We start from the raw sequence: 21,155 nt of genomic DNA, 5'->3' as shown, positions 1-21,155 counted from the left end.
TAAGCTAGTTGTCACAGTGGACATGAACTGTTTATCTCCGTTACTATCCTAATCAATGAGTTTAAGAAGATAATAATACTTACACTGACTCCTGCCTAATTTCAAATTACTGAACAAAGTACACATATTTTTAAAAACATAAAGGTTTATTAACCTGATATGCATATTAGTAATCTGTATTCATCCATCTCATTTATATTAACTTCAGAACGTAAACATATTAATAACATAACTGCAGGTCAATTGGAAGATGATCTAATAGAAAAAAGCTAATGACAAAAGATGTATAAGATAAAACTTAGTAACCAATATGCAAACCAATAAAAAACAACAATTAATAGAAATTAATCATCTAGAAAATGATTATTTTTCCCTATATATTTAAATTATTGAAGGGATACATCAAGCAAAAACACATTTGGAGCTGACATTGCTCATGTTAATTCTTTTATATAAATCAAATTATGATCTAATGCTTATTCTTTCATTCATTTAAAGTATTTTTTAATCTATAGTTTAAATTCAATAAGAATGTACCATAAAAATATGCAAGGCAGGTAATCTGGAAACAGAAATAGATTAAAAGATGAAAAGTGACAACAACATTTACCATTTGCTTCCTCTTGTATTTTAGGTTGATGATTTATTTGCATTTCTGCAAAAATAAAAGTGAAGTGCAGTTAATAATAGATCAGTCTGATGACATTATAAGTGGGGGAAAAATAGGAAGTGTGAGTTTAACTCTTTAAACAATGGCAAATCCTTAAGTTGATTTTTAACAAAGAGTAAGGCATATAACATTGTCAAGACATATTTTTACATGTATTTTCACTGCAAGGAATACTCTATAAATCTTACACAAAAGGTAAACTAGAGAAGGGGATATTCTGGGGGGCATCTGGCAAATCATCTTCCATGATGTCCAGATGTACAAAGGCATCTTGTACTTTCTTCTACTGATGGTGTGACTAATCCTCACCTTGAAGATAAAGTTCAATTTCTGAATGAATTATGCCCTGAGACATGAAGGGAAGCCATCTGAAGAAAAAGGGGGGAAAAAAGAGAAGAAAACAGAAAGTAAGTTTTATCTTGTTGATTTTTACAATAAGCTTGATTTTGCATTAATTGTTCACAGTGGAAGGTAGCTACAACAATAGCTTTTTTATCCAATGTTTTTACGTACTCATCATTGTGCCAAGAATGACATCATGAATGTGGCTTGAAGTATAAAATATAACCTATCCAGGTTTACCATCCACAATCACCAGCATGTAAACCATTGGGGCTGCAGCAGAGCATGCAGAGGACCAAGTCAGTACAGGACCAGGATGGATTTAAGATCTTGAGCCTGGTCCCTGGGCCAGCCTAGAAAGTATGGACTGACCATGGATTTGAGGGCAACTTGTCATAGAAAAAATAAATTTCAACGTTTTAATCTTTTCTCTATGGAAGTCTTTATCTTGATTTCACATGACTTCCTCTAAAATTTCTTCCTCAGTGTCTGCAAAAATAATCGTATTACCTTAAGACCTGGTGAAAATATCACCACCTCAGAAAATGTACTTAGGGTAATAGCTCATACTGGTAACTTCCACCTAAGTCAGCCAAACCTCTGTGTTAGAAGTGCCCTGTTGCAGAAATAGTCAAGATTGGACTCAGAAACCAGCTTTCTAATCTTTTCCTTGTTAATTTTTTCCAGGTGCTGGGAATTGAACCCAGCCAGGGTCTTGTGCATGGTAGGTAAGCACTCTACCACTGAGCTACATCCCCAACCCCTTTTACTTTCTAATTTTACTTTGAGGCAGGGTCTCCATAAATTTCTCAGGATGCCCTTGAAATTATGATCCTCTCACCTCAGCCTCCCAAGTAGCTAGGATCACAGGCATGTGCCACTGTGCCCTGCTGTGATAGTAACCTCCTAAAGCTTATTTTGGTTGACTAAATTACTTGTCTCATAAAAATATAGTGAAGCATAAATTATAAGTCATGCACAAGTATTCTGCATGCTATTAAATAGTACATAAACATCATTATCATACCACAAAACCCTGTTATTGCTATCCTATATTCAAACATACTTCCATTCTTTCCACCATTCATCTATCTGTCCATTTGATAAATTCCTTGAAAGTACCTTCTGTGTGTCAGACACTTTGCTATGGGCTGGGCTACAAGAACAACAACAGAGGTAAGGAATCTGACCTGGGGGAGCTTCCAAGATCAAGGAAGGGAACTGACATGTAAAGATAAAAATGCAATGAACTACAGTGAGTGTTGTTAGGGTTTGGATGTTAGATGATGGAGGAAGGTTCAGAGGAGAAATGATTCAGTTGTAAGAGTCTTAACCCAATCAGTGAATTCATCCCCTGATAGGGATTAACCGAACTGAAGTGGTAGGGTGTAACTGGAGGAGCTGGGAATTGGGGTGTAGCTTTGGGGTATACATTTGTATCTGACAAGTGGAGACTCTCTCTCTCTCTCTCTCTCTCTCTCTCTGCTTCCTGATCAAAATGTAAGCTGCTTCCCTCTGCCACACTCTTCCGCCATGATGTTCTGCCTCACCTGGAGCCCCAAGAAATGGAGTCGGCCTTCTAGGGACTAAGACCTCTGAAACTGTGAGCCCTCAAATAAATGTTTTCTTCCTCTACAATTGTGCTGGTCAGGTCATTTAGTCACAGTGGTGAAAAGGCTGACTAAAACAGTGGTAGAAGAAATAACAGCAGAGTAGGCGCACAAAAGAAGACTAGCCAGTTCTGAATGGCAGGAATGGGAAAGTGCAGAGGAATGAGGAACAAAAATAGTTCAACAAAGAGGTGATACTTGAGCTGAAGGTGGCAATTAGAGTCCAAAAAGAGCACAACCGAGGGAGAGCAATGTTGGCAGAGGTACAGGGATAGCATGGGATCCCATGCAGATGAAGCACAGGAAGCTACTGGACAAGATAGGCCATGGGGTGAGTGTGCAGAGGGATAGGGTGGCAGTGTGCGGCTTACTTATGGGGAGATATCTGAGAATGTCAAGGAACAAAGAGGCAGAGCTGTGGGGGCCACTCTACCACACTGGCCTTGAAATCCCAGATGGTGATCAGATACGGGGTGAGAAGGTCCAGTGGAAGCTCATGCAGTCCCACCCAGTCGTCAGCATCACTCAACTCTGCAGTTTTCAAAGGCTACAAGAGATCTCATTTTCTTCTGACCACCGCAGATCATTGTGTGCTTTCTCTTCCTTCTCTAGGATCTAATGACACACACAACTTATTTTATACATAGAGTTAGCCCTTAATTCTGCAATCTTGTTTACTAATTGGTTTTGATCGATGCATCCCATCTTTCCAGCTAAAATGTCTCTGAATGAATCAGAATAAAGGGAGTTGGCTTTGTGCTTAAGAATGCAGGCTCTGGATTTAACATGAAGTCAGACCTACCTAACTTCGAAACCTATTAGTTGTAAAGTCTTAACCCATGTTCTTGATCTCTCTAAGCCTCAGTTTCCTAATTTATAACTTATAGATAATAATACCTACACAATAGGAATACAGAACTACATATATATAAATTTATTATGGTTTCTGATATGTAATAAATGTTCAGTTACTACTATTTCCTCATTGCAAAACATAGTACTCGGACATAATTGGCATTATAGCAAATATATTTGAAGTAACTTTCAGTCAACCGACAATGATTCCTTCTTTTTCAGATGTGTCATAGACAACACAGGCCTTGGGTAGTAATGTTTGGCCTCTCCTCCTAGTTGGCTGGAATAGGAATGGACACCTCACCCAGGCTTAGTCAATCAGATGTTCTCCCTTAATCTTGTGAACTAAAAGGTAGACAATATGGAATCTCCACAGTGTTGCTGAGGAAAACTGGTACTGTGCAACCCAAAGTCAGTCACAGAGATATGGGTGAGAAGAACCTTCCGGAAGAAACTGGTCTACAGAAAGAAGGATGAAGATTTTTGATGAAGAGACATCTCGACAATCTAGAGGGTAAGTGATTCTTTGATGCCTTCCTGGTCTGTTATGTCCAGTTTTATTTTTTTTCCAATTTTATTGCCTACTTCCATAAGAGTCACCTTTAAATTTCTCCTTCCTAAAATGGGCTGTAGTGAACTTGTCATCTTACAATCAAACCAGAGTTTATGGACTAATTGAAATTTTCCAAAAAAAAAAAAAAAAATCGTACAATCTTGACCTGTCTTGGATGTAGTTCCTTCCCGAAAAGTCTATTCTATAATTTTGCTTTTTTCAGAAGATACTGTTAGAGTCTGTAAACAAGTCAAAATAACACCTGGCATTTTGTCAGGGGAATGTTAGAATTCGTAAACAAGTCTGGATGGTGCCTGGCAAAATGCCAGAGGGAGTGGTTTGAGAAGTAACAAAAGCGAGCCATTAAGTGTGGAGATTCCTGATTGGTTGACTGCTGTATCTAGTTTATGTTAATTAGATAAGCTGTGTGGAATGTATAAATACCGCTCCTGTCCTACAATAAAAGGCTCCCACTCCTGCTGTATCAAGTACACAAGTTATTCGTCATCCCCCGGCTAGTTTGCTGCAGCCGGACTGTGGCAAGATACTAGACAAAGCACTGTTGTGACACTGAAAGCCCTGGAGACAGTAGAATACTAGGTGCCTATTAAAAATAATTTTCTCTAAATTACTCTAGTCTGAGATTTCTTAAAATCTTAAAGTTATCTAACTATTTTTCTTAATTTCCTTTGATGACCATGATTTCTATTTTTAAAAAAATAGTTTAATATTGCCATTATATCTTTACTACTGAACCATGTTTCTAATATTTTTTAGTTTTAGGTGGACACAATATCTTTATTTTACATGTATGTGGTGCTGAGGATCTAACCCATTACCTCAGGCATACTAGGCAAGCACTCTACCACTGAGCCACATCCCCAGCCCACTGCTGATCCATTTTAAATGAAGAGAACAGGATGGGTTTTAGTTGCCCTAAAGGAGAGTATTCACAGCACATGCCTATGTTCTTCCATATATATGTTTTCACATACCTGCCCAGGCATGTGTCCAAGCCCATCCTTTCAAAGTTTAATTTCTACACCTAATGTCCTGAAAGAAACCAGAAAAAAAAGGAATAGGGAACTAGCCAAGGTTAGCAGTTAAAGACTGAGGACTGTGTTTCTGCATTTGGAAAAGAATATTCCTCCAAGACCCCAGCAGATGGGAGCATTAGAGCAGTATGGCTTGAGAGGAATAACAGTGATATGAAAAGAACAGGGAAAAAGCAAGAAGAAGCTAGCTTATCCAAGAACAACATATATATTATGCAGCCATCAGCAAAAGAATGCCTCAACCCTCCCCCAGATCACCAGGGGGTTCCCTGTCAATGTCCTACCCAGAAAGCACAAAATAACTTTCTAAGTCTTTTGAGATTCACAGTAGACAAGCCAAAGAATGTGTTTGGGGGTCCTGCCCTAACACATATGGGAAGGGTCGTGGAAAGGCAAGGGCTGATACAGGTTAGACATCAGAATTGTCTGAGATACATTCTAGATAGGGCAACCACTCACCCACATTGAAAATAGTGGAAGAAATTTTGCTTGAAAGTTCTACGTCTCCACCCCCATCCCGAAAAAAAAAAAACGAGCAAGACTCATCCCTGCGCCTCATTCTGTCAGTTTCCCACCATCACTACTTGTCATTTTCGCACCAAGGAATGGCTCCAACTGACAAAGAAGAGCACAGAAATCTGCAGCAGCACAAATACATGCTCAGAATAGCAAGAAATGATTAATAGTGGCCTCTTTCAGGAAAAAAAAAAAATCAGTAAAGTTAAATGATTGCTCACTGTCTCATGATAATTTTTATTCTGTTCTCCCTATAGAAATAGTATTTCAGATTTTCCCGTACTTGATCGAATTTTCTACATCCCCTTTTATCTGTATTATTCATCATTTCCCCCTATTTCCCAGAAAAGGAAAATGTAACCTTTTGTACATAGGTTAATTATTTTTAATGAGGCATCTGAGGAGGTTATAGAGGGAACTCATGTAAATACTAGGCGACCTCTAACTTTTTCTCCAACTTGAGATTCCATTTTACTTATTCTTCTTTCCTTCCTTCCCTCTTTCTTTTCTTCTATTCTTCTTTCCTTTTCCTTTCTTCCTTCCCTCATTTTTTTGTAAATATTGGTCAAATCCCTTCTTGGTACAAGAAACCACACTGGACAATTAAAAAGACAATGTATGAGACCCGACCCTTAAGAAGTACATAAGACAAACTTGTTTAAAACCACAAAAGATGACATTATATGGTAAGTATTGCATAGATGTCTAATTCAAGCCTTGGGAGATTTTAAAGAGAATAAAGATGAACAGAAGAAAAGTTTCATAGAATGGATAAGAGGTTTGACTTGGGCCTTGAAGAATAAAGATTTCAATAAGCAGAGGAAAAAATAAAATGAGCTAAGTCACATGACATAAGATAGGACCAATGTCCTGGTAGTAAGTAAGTAAAAGTCACTCTTACTTGAGAGATTTGAAAAAGAAGACTGGAAATCTCAATGGCCAAGGCGTGGCAGTATAATTCATTTTGAACTTGTCACTATAAACTAACACCTTCACGAGAACTGGCCGAGGTGTAAAGTTCTCTTGCCAACTGAAGCAAAAGAAAGGGTGCTGTCCCTGATTGTATTTCTGTCTTTCTACACAAATAATACACTCAGTGCTAATCTGCATGGGACTTAGTTTATGACCTCATCAGTGATTCACTGATTTAACACATACTTTCTGAGCATTCACTATGTTCTATGTTTGTCCTGTAGACAATGAAATTTTTTGATTACAACCTCCTAAGCTCATGGGCCTCCAATGTGTAATATCTTCGGAATAAACACCAGAGATGGCACAAGACAATTAAGCAAGAAAAAATGCTTCATGACTAACGAAGGAGTAGTAGATGGGCAATATCAACCTTGCAGAAGTTCAAGATTTCCTCCATCAATGTGTGGCCCTGACAGTACTTGAGGCTTTAGTAATGGAGCAGTAGAAAGTGTGACATTCCCTGACAGACAGCTAGGGTGGGATGTCACTGTCATTTGCTTGAAAATCAACACCACTGGATTTTTTAAATGCCTGTGCAATTCAAAGAATAATTCTCTGGCTCTTTGTTATCATTAACATTTAAAATGGGAAGTAAATGATCATTTTGTTTATATGTGTCTTAGATTAAGACATATGTAAGACCTTTTAGATATCATGTCCTCATTCCAAATACACCCTTTACTGTGCTTTCTCTTAGGACTTTGTCCTGGTTAGTACATGCCCCTGGGTTCAATTATTACACATGTAAGTTTAACCTATTTATTCCAAGATCGATGGAATAGTTCTGTAGGGATCAAAAGTAAAAATATAAAACACAGGCATGAGGAGAAGTCTACCGAAAGTTGGAGATGTGGGGTAGACAGAAACACACACACACATCTAATTCAGTATAGCAAGCACTGAGTTATGGTCACGTGCCTCGTGAAAGATGCACAAGGAAGCGACTTTTCCAACCTGAAGCTTTGGGATACACTTCTTGGCAGAAGTGATGCAGCTCTTGTCAATTCACCAGGACATATAGCGCCAAGTGCCTACACAAGTCCAGGAACCAGGAAGGTTAGGGTTAGGTAAGCTCAGGTAGGAGAGCATCAGCTGAGAACTTACTGAAGGCCAAGAACAGAGAAGAGCCCTGTCATCCAGGCCCTGGTGTGGCCCAGGCCCTGCTCTGTGGTCAAGGCTGGCTTCAGCAGTGACGGTTCCCGAGAGTGGAGCCCGATGGGTACAAAGAAGGCCTCTTGGCCTCCCCTGCCCAAGGCCTATCTTGCTTACCCACCAGGACCCAGTTATTTTAGTGAAACTGCAGATTCTTTCTCAATGATTAGTAAGTTGCTGAAGACTCTGTGGCCCTGAAGTTGGCCCATCACCTCCCATCAATCCAGTGTTGACTGGTAGTTGATTATATCCATAGTCAAAACCTCTTAAGTCTTTTTTTCTTCTACATCACTCTACCCAAGGGAAATGATCTCAACCTTTCTTTTTTTTAAAAAAAAAAAAAAAGTATAGAATTCTGAATAAAAATGAGGCAAGAACATTTTAAAGGTGTTAGTTGAAATATCAACTCTAAGGAACACTGTGCAGCATCTTGTCCTCCTTCCTTAGGGGAACATGCCTCAGGTCACTTTACTTATCCTGCCATGATTTCCTTTTGAAAAGACATAGCTGGTCATGCTGTTCTGCCTGATGTCAGGGTAGCTTCTTTTTTTTTTTTTAACATTAGTTATTTGCATTAACTTTTCAATTCCTGCATCTATAAATTCTCCTTATATTTAGAATTGCCCCAGGGAGGGCCTTTACTTCAAATAACTTGTTCCTGTGAGCTCAGTCAATGCCATCTCCAATCAGGAGTAATGAAGGGTGACACTGACAGACTTAGGGCACTTCTTGTCTTCAGGCTAAAGAGTTTGGCTGTAACTGCTTATGTGTCTAGTCCTCCTAGGCTCATGGGCTAACAAATAAATATCATAAATCACATTGTTTCTGTGAAAAGATACTTATTTTTAATAATTTGATCATTAAAGTCAAGGTTCACACATATACACACAAAGACAAGACTAGAACAAGTTGGTAACAGAGAAAACCTAACGATCCCTAATATAATGTTAAGAAACTTTGCAGTGCATGGTACATTACAAGACCCACTCAAATAGTATAATGGATTAAACAGTGCCCTCCCAAATTCATGAACCTCAGAATGTGACCGTATTTGGAAGCAGAGTCTTTGCAGATGTAACATTAAGCTGAGGTCACACTAGAGTAAAGTGGGCTTAGTTCAAAAACAAGCATCCTTCTAAGAAGAGAAGACACCCAGATAAACCAAGGGAAGACAACTAGGACAACTACAGAGAAGATACTTGAATGATACAGTCCCAAGCCACAGACAACCACCAGAAGGTAGGGGAGGCACAGGGGGACTGTTTCCCAGAGCCTTCAGGGACAGCAGGGCTCTGCTGACACCTGGATTTCCAACTACCAGTCTCAGGAACTGTGATAGAATAAATTTCTGTCATTTAAAAGCACTAAGTTGCAGGATACAGTAAGCATGCATCTGTAATCCCAATGGCTCAGGAGGCTGAGACAGGAGAATTGCAAGTTCAAAGCCAGCCTCAGTAATTTAGTGAGAGCCTGAGTAACTTAGTGAGACCCTATCTCAAAATAAAATATAAAAAGCATTGGGGATGTGACTCAGTGGTTAAGCATCCATGGGTTCAATTTCTGGTACTGGGGGGAAAAAAAGAAAGCACCAAGTTTGTGGTAATTTGTTTTAGCATCCAAAAGGAATTAACTCAAATAATGAATAAGAATATTCGAATCAATTTATAAAGTCTCTTGAACGTTGACCTTATTTGAATACAAATTTTTCTTGCTCCAAACCTCAAATGGCCAAGGCTTCTGTTGCAGAAATTCTACTGGTTATACTCTGATCAATTTTAAAGGTACAAAAAGCAGAAAAATAGTATCTTTAGGTATAGAAGTAAAAATAAAATCATATGGGTGTGAGTGTTCAGTGGAAGAGGGGAAAAGATGATATGAAGGCTAGTGAGAAGCACTCTCCTCACTGGTCAGTTCTGTATTTCACCTATGCATTTTTCCTCAATAGTTCATAAAACAAATGAGCACAAGGTGGTCTTTCACCTTAATTCAGGTGTGCTGTAAATTTTTTGCTCTTTGAGAAAGTTCTAAGGAGCACGACCAACATTTATTTTCTTTTCTTTTCTGTATTGTGTCGATTTCTGCCTCCTACACCCCAGAACAAAATTACTCACATGTGCCCATCCAAGCTCCCCTACCAGGACAGCCCAGTGCAGCTCCTGTGTGCAGCCAAAGGTCTCTTCCAACTCCGTCTGCCTTAGAGGACATTATATTTGACCTTTCACATGCAGGCTCCAAGAGCTCAGAAACCACTGTAATTGGCCTCAGAGTATTTTTGTATCATAACTATTGTGCCCTGTTCAGTTCCTGGATCCACACTCTTGTGCCTCTTTAAAAGAATTATGGAAGCAGGGTCTGCCCCATCTCTTTACAGCTACAGAATAAGAAATCATGATTTTTAGCAACTATCATCTTCATCAGGGTATTGTATGAATGAGTATTGGCTACAACTTTTTTTTAGGACCTACGATACATAGGGCCTCAAATAGCAGCATCTGATACATCAAGATGTTACATAGCTATTATATTTTTGTCGTTAATTTCATATATTCTGTAAAGAAATTTTTTCAGATACAATCCAATGGCCCTAATTAAGCTATCACTATGTCTTCTCCTTCCAGAGGAGGCCATGTTAGCATCACAAATTAGAAGTAAGGATGCATGAAGGGGTGGGTGGAGGCGGTGGAATCGCAGTTGGTAGGGCTATAGAGATGCATGGAATGTGCGTGCATGCACGCACGGTGGTTTGAAAACAGCTAAAAGATCCCCAGGAGATTTCATATTTAAGAGACATCAGCTGAATTGGTATGACAAAGTATGTCAGAACATAAGGAGAAAGCCCTTGGTGGAGCACTCTCTAGCTCTTTGATGTGGCAACTAAGCTACATGTGCCGCCCAGCCCAGAAGATACCCAAGCCCTGCAGGTGGCAACAGGCTACGAAGAGATGCTCAGGGTTCTCTTCAGTGCTGCATGTCCTTGTCAGATGGGAAGGCCTGGGCTACGCTAAGCTCTGAGTAACCTTTGGGAGATGAGAAAGAAACTTTCTGGTTATGCCTCTCATGCTAGAAGCCAAATTTGAATGGAACCTTAAAGGCCAGACTGGGTTCTGACAAGGATAGGAGTTTGAGGGGGGTGTTCTTGTGTAGAGAAGCAAAGTGGAACTAGCTTGTTCAACTCCTGACAGGTGGTCTCATTTGCCTGAGATCTGGCAAGAGGACAGTTATAACAATGAATCGGAAGGGAGAAAATGGAGTCAGAAGATATAAAGCCTTCACTGGAAAGATCATATGATGTTGGTTTGTTTTGTTTTGCTTTGCTTTGTTTTTTTGTTTGTTTGTTTGTTTGTTTGTTTGTTTTGGGTAGGTACTAGAGATAGATTGCTGAAGACTTCCAAACAGAGGAGGGATGTAATTTCAGCTTTAAGGACGGTATTTTCCCCACATTTTTTTTTCTTGAAAAGTTTTAGGGTAAAACTATCCAAGAAGATCCAAAGCAAAGAAAATCAGGTAAAGTAAGAATGTATTGTGGTTTAATTAGCTCAGAAGTGCTAGGCAGGAAGGACTCAAGAGTCAGAAGATTACTGTGATAATCTAGCATTGATAAAACAAGGACACCAGTCAGGGTAGAAGCAATAAGAGAAAAGGGGTGAACTAACAGGCCCTCTGGAAAAGGAATTGATTGAACTTAATGACTAAAGAGACAAAGAAGGAGGAAGGCCAACTGTAGGTCTCGGGGCTCCTGTTCATCTAGTGTCATCTTCAGTCACCTGGTGTCTGCCGTTTTGAGTGGCATGGCTTTAGTATTTTTAGTTGAATCATCTCACTTTTTTTAATACTTTTTGCTTAGCATTTAAAGTTACATTTGTCTTGGCATCTCCAAATCCATACTCTTGGATTTTCTAATTGCCTGGTTTACCTGTCTTTGTTTTGTTTTGGTTTTGGCCTTATTTCCCATTGATTATCTGTTTGGAAAAAAAAAATGGGTGTAGGGCAGGGGCTGGGGTTATGGTTCAGTGGTAGAGCGCTCATCTACCACAGGCAAGGCCCCAGGTTCAATCCTCAGCACTACATAAAAATAAATTAATTAATTAAAGATATTGTATCCAACTACAACTAAAAAAAATATTTAAAAATGGGTGTAGGGCAGCTAACAACACTGAATATTCAAAATTTCAAAGTGGATTCCCATTTCTTACCCCCGTGCCCACAATAGATTGCATTTTAGTGTAAAAAGCTGATCATGCTCAATCCCTTTCTTGAAGCTGAGGCTGGCCCTATTCCCTGGTGACCAAGAGATCAAGCAAACATAAATGCCAAAGCTGGGAGTTTTCTTGGGATGGCAGGATTCAGCAGAGATCTGGAGGGCAAGGCTTCTCCTGAGAAAATAAAGGTCATTTCCTTAAGCATGGAGATGTTGAATTTCTGATGAGCAGAAGAGGATCTGTGGCTCAGGCCTAAAGGCAACAGGGCCAGGTCAGAAATGAAGGGAGTTGCTTCCATGACTTACACTTATGGGGCCACAGGAAAGCACAACTTGCCTAGATCTGAATCCCTGTCTTCTACCTACTGTGTTCTAAAAGGTCTTCTGTCTAAAATGTTCCACCCTGTAACACTAAATTTTGGTAATGTAAAGAAACTGACATTTAAACAGATATTCTCATTATTCATGCAATGATTTCCAATATTAAACTTTGGAAATTATTATGACATATAACATTCCGACACTAAGTAATTACAAGATAAGACTTCCTCACAATGCTTTGCAAAAGACCATTTACTTAAGCAATTTGTGCTGTATAATGTGCAATACTGAGTAAAAGACAAAAATCTATGAAACCACAACCTCACACACACTCACACACACAAGCACGCACACACATGCACACACGCACACACATGTACACACACACCCCACATACCCACACTCCTCTGAAGTGCCATAGGGCTAGACCCATATTACCTCTCACAGATGAAGATGGACTCGGATGCTGTACTGGGCTCTCTGACTATGACCTTGTCACAGTACCAGTACTGGGATTTGTCACTAGCCTCACAGTGCAACAGCACCTTCTGCAGCTTTCCGAGTGACACTGCTTCAACTTGAAATTTATCAATCTGGTGGAAGAGACAGAAAACCCCATGGAAATAACTAGAGTCCAGCAAATGACAAATACTGGCAATCATTATAGCCCAAGGCTAAATATTTTTTGGCTGTGTTTCTTTTCTCTCTTGCAGTTTTATTTTCTCCATTGTAGCATCGGCCAGTGTAAAAAAAAAAAAAAAAAAAAAAAAAAAAAACCCTAACACAAAAGCTTCTAGTCTATGGCTTTTTTCTCATTTCCACTCCTCCCCCTGAGAAGCAGTTCACTGGGTGGTCAGGCTGGTGACACGTGACCTAATGTGAACGTTTGCTTTCCAGAATGATGAGCTACTTTGAGGCATGTGGACAATTTTCTCTTTCTTACTCTCTTTTCTTCCATTCTTTAATAAATCCCTCTCCTGTACCTTCCTCTATAAATAAAAATAGGGTTTGTTGTGAAAGAGAATTCTGTAATCTTCCTTCCTAAATAGAATTGGTGTGTCAATGTCAAAAATTCACTGACATTTCCGGAGAAATGCAGGACTTCAAGAAAATGCTTTGCTGATTGGAATAAAAAAGAACTTCATACATAAATTCCTCCTATATTGTTATTGAGAATAACCGTCCTAAAATTATCTGAGGAAAGGTGGTGAATTTCATTAAATCTGCAGACTGTTAGCCACTGTTACCCTGTTTTGTGGTAAAAAAAAAATGCAAATCCAGTATTGTTTGTGTTGCCTACAGGAGAGGGGTTGCCCCAGCATTGTTACCAAGTTAAATTTCACTTTGGTAATTTCAGATATGCTACCTGGGTCTCAAATTGTTGGTTGGTTATTATTGGTGGAAATCTGCCCTGGTTTGAACCAGGCAAAAAATCATTACTTGTTCAATGGTGATGTTTCTGTAAACCAGCTGAGAATTTGGGGTACCTCTTCCTGGATGTGGCTTGATAACCTGATTTTCACTATCCCTCATTCCTAGTGTGCCTTCACAAGGGGACATTTTTTGACACACATCACCTGTTGTAGCAGAGGCAGGTGATGTCCCTTCCCACATCCTCTGGTATCATCCCTAGGTACATCCGTTTGCTTTGGTAGCCAGTTTGGGATTACTGACCACTCAATCTCCTGGGCCTCCTGCTCATGTGTTTGAGGGCTTCACATGGTGAACATTCTGAGGAATGTGCCTGGGGTTCCTCTGATGGTCCCAAGTGTCTCTATGTTGGCCCCTCTCCCTTTCCTGCCCCACTATCAGTGCTCCCTCACTTCCTATAGGTTCAGAGGGATCACTTCCCAGATAAACTACCTGCATCCAAGCCTGTGTCTCCTGGTTTGCTTTGGGGAAAACTCAAAATACAATATCTTTCTTGCATTTTTAACCAACCTCAGGTTGGAGGACAGGATTAAATAAGGTCTGTGATGCATGTTGCTGCCTTTGTTTACATCACTGGACATCATGTAGAGAAAATGACAACAACCAGTCCAATCTGAGGCTTAGGATGTGAGTTGTGGCTGGGATGGCACAAATCTAATGATAAGACACCAAGATTGTTACCATGGTTTCTTGACTACAGACCTCTTGAAACCATTTGGCAACACCATTACATTTTATACATTGAGGGAAAAAAATGTTTTAAATGTAAAATTGAAAATGAATCAGGGAAGAAAAAGTAGTTTTGTATTTCTGATTCCAAACTTCAAAACTGATAACATTAAACCCAGACTTTATGCCCGGATGGCCACAATACCCCTACCCAATTTTAATTTCAGTCCATAATATACCCTACCAACTCTGTTAAATGCTATACACAATAATGCCCTGAAGATCAATCATGAAGATGACTTGCAACATCTTAGCAACTTCACATGATTAGGAGCTGCCACCAAGTACTACATTCTGGCCAGCCAGCTAGCACCAGCCAGGAGTGGGAGCCAGCACAATTTATCACCAAGCGGGAGGGTGAGAAGTCTGGGGCTGACGCAAAGCTTGCGGTGTCTTTCAGGGGATAATGTCACTAATCATTTAGAATAATATTAATAACATCACAGCATCTAGAATTTTGTTTCTGTTCTAAATTAGTTCAGGTGTGATAAAAATTAGGTACAATTTTGTTTTTATCTCATTCAAAGCAGAACTGGCTTTCCTATTCATTTCAGGGAAAGCTTTTGTGTAATCTACAACAACAAATAAAAGGCAGAAGTGAGCTTGTAGATCTTTGATGTTTCACAATACTTCATAAACTACAACAAAAGTCTGAGAGACAGCAATCTTAAACTGGTGTAAGGAATCTTCCTTCTTAAAAATACATACAAAATGAACCTTTGGATAACTACTTAATTTCAGATCTCCAAGTACTATCCTCTTTCCATACACAACAAGTAACATTAAAAATTAGGTTAATAGATTTCCCATTGTAATTTCTCAAATGTCTAATATTTAGAAAGAATTATGTTTGTATAAAAAGAACAAAAGAGAATAATGAGGAATTTAAGGGTTTCGAATGTCAATAAAATATAGTTGGCTCCATTCAAGATTTCTTAAAGAAAGTCCATAGTGTTATTATATGAAATATAAAATACATGAAATATCCTATAATTGTCCTTTTATGGTCTGACCTTTTAGAATAATGCTTGGTAGCTCTCAGTCCTGAGAAAGCATGTTTCCTTGATATCTTTTCAACTCGTTTTGTTCTTTTTCTTTCACTATCACTAATTTTTAATGTCTTTTTCTTTGTTCCATTATTCATTACAGCTTTAGAGCATCCCGTTTTTCTTTCAAGAATAATTTATAAAACACAGCAACCTTAGGAAGACAGGTCAGGAAACTTGTGTTAAGATGTCTCCAAACTAAAACTTGAAAAGTGACCAACACCTTTTAGATTTTAAATCACACATGGCCAGCAACAGAAAGGATGCCAAGAACCTGGAGGAGCCCTTTACACAGACTTACCTGTCCTCTTTGGAATCTTACTGGCATGTTGGATTTGCGCAGCAGCCGAAGGCCAGAGTCTCCCCTCTCCCCATAGAGACAGAGGGAGACCTCAGATTCCGTTTTGTCTTGTTTCAACTGCCCAGTGTAGACATCAACATGGTACCTCACCACTGGCCAAGCAGTAAGGAAGAAAAAACAGGAGGAAATCTGTTACCTCAGAATTCATACGAACAAAACCCAGATTCATGTGTTCTCAGGCTACATTAAAAAAATAAAAAATAAAAAACTATATGATAAACCTCCTAATTTGGACATTTTGTATTTATCAAGAGACTTTGCCCTTAGGTTTTTTTCCTCTGCATTTTTTTTTCCATTTTTTTAATTTGTTTTAATTAGTTACACATAACAGTACGATGATCTTGACATATCCTACATTTGAATCAGATGGGATATAATTTCTCATTTTTGTGAGTGTACAGGTTGCAGAATCACATTGGTCACACCTCATTTTTTTTATTGGTGCATTGCAGTTGTACGTAATGGGGGAATTTGTGGTTACATCTTAGTATATGCACAATATAACAATATAATTTGATCAACAGCCCTCTTCTCCTCCCCCCTGGTTCACTTCCTCTCTTCTACTGAATTACCTTTGCTTTTCATGAAATCACCCCCCACTTTCTTTTCCTTTTCCTATTCTGGCTTCTACATATGATAGAAATATATGACTTGACCTTCTGAGTTTGGCTTATTTCACTTAACATAATATTCTCAAGTTCCATCCATTTTTCCTACAAATGACAATTTCATTTTTCTTTATGGCTGAATAAAACTCTATTGTGCATATATACCACATTTCCTTTATCCATTCATTTATTGGTAGATACCAAGGATGGTTGTAAAGTTTGGTTATTGTGAATTGTGCTCCTATGAACATGGGTTAAGAGTATATCACTATAGTATGAGGATTTTAATTCTTTAAGATAAATGTCCAGGATTGGTATAGATGGGTCATATGGTGGTTCCATGTCTAGACTTTTGAGAAACCTCCATATTGATTTGCATAGTGGTTGTACTAATTTACGATCTCACCAACAGTGTGAAAGTGTTCCTTTTTCTCCACATCCTCCCCAGCATTTATTATTGCTTGTATTATCATGACTGTCATTCTGACTGGTGTGAGATGAAATCTCAGTTTAGTTTTGATTTGCATTTCCCCAATTGCTGAGAATCCTGAGCATATATATATATATATATATATATATATATATTGGTTGGCCATTTGTATTTCTCCTTTTGAGAAGTGTCTGTTTAATTCATTTACCCATTTATTAATTATTGACCCTTGAATTTTATCTTTAGCTTCAAATGGGTATTTTCACATCATGAACAAGTAAATGCTCAGAGCGTTTACAAGTTTTTCAAAAGCAAAAATAAAATATTATTTTAAAGGCTCTTCTTCCATGGATGACATAGGAAGACATTTTATGCTTCGTATTTTAGAATTGAGGCTGAAGATGTTATTGTATATGATGCTTAAAGTTTAAAATGATGTAAGGTTTGATGTGGAAATAAACAAAAGTGAGGTGATGGCAGGTGGTGACCAGCTGGTCCCAGGCAAAGCCAGGACATTTCTTATCTTCCATTGACTAAGCCTCTGTGACCGTGGATGGACCATAAGAACCATTGTGAGATGTGCTTAATTCTAGATCCACCACTGACTTACGCTGAAACACTGAAAAAGTCACTTCTCAGTGGGTAAAACAACTCTTTAAGAAGTAGGAAAAATATTCTGCAACTAAATAGTTCAGAAGTAAATTCAAGAAGCTATAAAGCAATTTAAATATATAATACATGCTACTGAAGATTATGAACACACATGGAAAAATGGGTTGTCCATCTCGGATTACAGGAAGCTCACAGACAATATCCCCATCCATTTGGATCCCAGAGAGCAACACGTTGGCTACAAAATCTAGCATCTTCTTGCTCCTCATGTGCTTCATGGTTACCTGAGATTAGAAGAAACAATGATCAAATTAGAAGAAACAATGATCAAATTGCAAGTCTTCCAACCTCTCATAGAACTCAGAATTCAAAATGCACCCCAAGGATTGCAGGATTAGACTGTGCACTAGTGGTGGTGGTTGCTAGTGGTTGTGGGTTACTAGGTCAATATTATTTCCCAAGGCTTATGAAAGTGATTTTTTAAAATCACATTTCAACTATCACCAAATAGACTGGTACAATTCTTTAAGTTTATAGATAAGAAAATGAAGGCTTGGAAATATGGAATGGACTGTATCTTATTTGAAGGTGTCAATTTTTCCTGTGGCAGTAACCAAACAAGTAATCTACAGGAGGAATTCCATAGAAGGTTTCTGATCCTTGTAAGTGTACTTATACATCTGTAGGCTGGGGGTGAGCCCTCAGCTACTGCAGTCACAGGGCTTGCACGTCCCCCCAGTGCTCACTGGGCACCTCGTTAGGGCTTTCTCCCTTGGGGGCTATTTTATACAAGTTCCCTTTCTCCTTGTCTTCTCCTCCCCATCTCAGCACATCAGCAGAGGATTTGCTTGCCTTCTCTCCTATCACAGTGGATGACATGTTCTCCTTTTAAGATATTCATTAATACTCTAAATAGCCACGTTTCCCTCCTCAATTTCCTCTGCGTTCCTTGCACCTGGTAGTGCAGATGCCACCATTTCTCAGGTGCTTATTGTTAGATTCCACTGCCATCTTGAACTGCTGGCCACTCTCACTCTTTTCCAACCCCAACTTTAGGCTCTATCAAGAGAGCTTATTCTAAATTAAAAATCTGATCGTTCTGTACATTGCTCATAACTTTTTCAATAGTTGTATGTATAATATAAAATTCAAAATCCTAATACAGTGAGCAGCTTACAACTGGGTCCTAATCTTCCTAGACACTTCCTTCTCTTATCCTCTACTCTGGTTCTAGTGAACTGCTCGTGGTTCTGCAACCTGGATGCATATCTTCTCATCAGGGTTTTCATACATACTGGTTTCTTTACTCAGAACAGCATTCTTCTGACTCTACCTGGAAGAGTCAGCCCATCCTTCATTACATAGCTTAGATGTGTCCTTTTCTGAGAAGTCTTCTATGATCCCTAGTCTGTCCAGACAACCCTCCTTTTGGATCCCTGGCAGCCTATCCATTCATGACTTAACACTCTTCGTTGACTTGAGGGAAAGGACCATGTTCTTCTTATGTTGGTCATTCCTCAAGCTCTCACAAGTCAGTCCTTGGTTATTTTTGTTGAATGAAGAATGAGTAGCTAAATGAAATGAGTATTTAACAATAAAAATAATAAGACTAATTCATACAAATCATTACAAATTCTGCTTGCATCTTTACTTGCTCCAGGGAAGAGATCCTGAAGAGGATCTCTTCAACATATAATAACCATCTCACAAAGTTGTAGAGAATAGATGATATTATATGTAAGAAGAGTGGAAAAGTTTATATAAACTGTATAAATTCTTCATATTAACATTAGCCAGATTTATGTGTTTTTACATGTATAAATATAAAAGAGGTTAATATAATACATTCTACTGAACTTGCAAATGTCCACTGGGTTGTATCACACTTTAAGAAAATTTAGATGGAAAAATTCAAGACATCAGGAGAAAGGGAGCAGTCATAAGGATTCATATGATTTTGGGTCCCAATCAGATACAATGCTCCAATTCCATTATTTTTAGCCTTCAGTCTAATCATAAGAAACTTCTGTTGTTCCAATGGTCCTGAGACACAAATCCTGGGTCGCTGACTTTGAAACTGGAGAGATGGTGGTGGTGAGTGAATGAAAGAAGAGTGTCCCCATCCTATACTTGAAGTTCTGTCTTTAGTCACCTTGTTGCTAAGGTTTTAGCAATCAGAGAGGGTGTCTAATCCAATTTATTTCCCTTCCTTGAGTCAATGAGTTTATTACTTTGCTCTATTTAGAGCAAAAAGAGATATTCTTCTCTAAAGCTATATAGATGAACCTAACCCTGAGGAGCCAGAAAACGGAATTCCTAAACAAAAAGAACTAACCAAGGATGCAGGGCAGTACCTCGTCCTGCTATGTGTATGTGTGGCAGATGACTCTGAGAGAGGGAACATAAGACCCTCAGCCTCATCACACTGACATTTCTTATGCAGATACACAGAGCACAGCACAGGTATAGTTGGAAGTTTAATAGAAATGCTCTCTACCATTAGGGGGATTTTATAGATTGTCTGTGAGGTATAGATTCAAAATATTTAAAATATAATGTGAAAAGTACATTAAAGAAGTATATTAATTAATTCACACTAAGTTGTGAATAGATTCTAAATAATGTAGCAATCAGGATAGAAGAATTTCAGACAGATCACATTGTTTCATCATGATGATAAACAGGGGTCTTACACAGATGAATGAGAGTCTTTTAGATTCTGTACTTAAAGCTTTCTCCATGACATATAAGGCTTTTACAAGTTTACTTTTCCTAAAACCCCATTATGTTCTTCCTCCACATTAAACCCTCCATGGAAACTTGCAGGAAGCCCCTGGTTTCTGAGTCCCACTGTGATTTCCACCTCAGAGGTACTCATTGGTGACAGTTCCACTGATTTTATGTAAGCTCAATCCCACTGTCACCACTGGAAACCCTCTGGGGTGGGGACTCCAGATGAGCTCCATTTACCCTCAAATTCATAATGCCTCAAAAGAGAAAAACAAAGAATCTAAGTTTGTTCATTCTTTACAAAGCTATAAAAGGATATGGCAATGGTTCTCAACGGGGTGAGATTTTTCCCCCTGGGGGCATGTGGCAGTATGTTCAAACATTTTTGGTTGTTACAACTCATTTATGGAGGTTGCTTCTGGCACTCAGTAGACAGCGGACAGGGATAATGCTCAACATTCTACCGTGCACAGCACAGCCCCCAACAATAAAGAATTATCCAGCTCTAAATGCCAATAGTGCCAAGGTTCAAAAATCCTGGGATATCAAAATAAATCATTGCCTAATAAATAATTCCATAATTAAACAGTGATAAAAGTAAATACAGAACAGGTAAGCAGACAGACATAGATCTTCAGTTGTATTTATTTTCATATGCAAAAATTTTTTTTAATTGTTAAAGTTATAAAGGAGGACTGAATTCTTAGAAGAATACAGTGAATAAGCCCAGTCATGTGATAGTTCATGGCAGGAATCAGAAAAAGGATGTAGCAAGTAGAACAGAAGTGGAATTGGGCTCAAAAGACCTTGCTTTTCTATCCTCACTGCTACCTACCAGGTGGATAGCCTTGCTGAGTAGAAGTTGGACAGATGACTCGAGATCCTTAGGTCCTTGGTTAGAAAACTGGTGTCATAACCCCTCTCACTAGATTGAAGAGTGTTTCATGTACAAAAATGAGAT

General features: G+C 38.7%; 1 protein-coding gene across 4 annotated transcripts in view; it reads right to left on the bottom strand.

Moving 5' to 3' along the window:
* The window catches only part of Rp1 (RP1 axonemal microtubule associated), a 315,568-nt gene that overhangs the window by 90,254 nt on the left and 204,159 nt on the right, over positions 1-21,155 (bottom strand). For 2 of the 4 annotated variants that reach the window (XM_048782900.1, XM_048782901.1), the window contains 5 exons: positions 17,616-17,748; positions 15,755-15,906; positions 12,686-12,840; positions 980-1,038; positions 611-655 (listed from right to left, as the gene is read on the bottom strand). In XM_048782900.1, coding sequence (XP_048638857.1) covers positions 611-655; positions 980-1,038; positions 12,686-12,840; positions 15,755-15,906; positions 17,616-17,748 — 544 coding nt within the window. Of the gene's footprint in view, positions 1-132; positions 1,039-12,685; positions 12,841-15,754; positions 15,907-17,615; positions 17,749-21,155 lie in introns of those variants that run through there. The other 2 variants (XM_048782902.1, XM_048782903.1) reach the window with 2 other exon arrangements.

Source organism: Marmota marmota, unplaced genomic scaffold (genome assembly GCF_001458135.2).
Source record: "Marmota marmota marmota unplaced genomic scaffold, marMar, whole genome shotgun sequence".
Taxonomy (NCBI): domain Eukaryota; kingdom Metazoa; phylum Chordata; class Mammalia; order Rodentia; family Sciuridae; genus Marmota; species Marmota marmota.
Note: the sequence above shows the minus strand (reverse complement) of the source record. Positions and strands in the feature narration are given on the sequence as shown.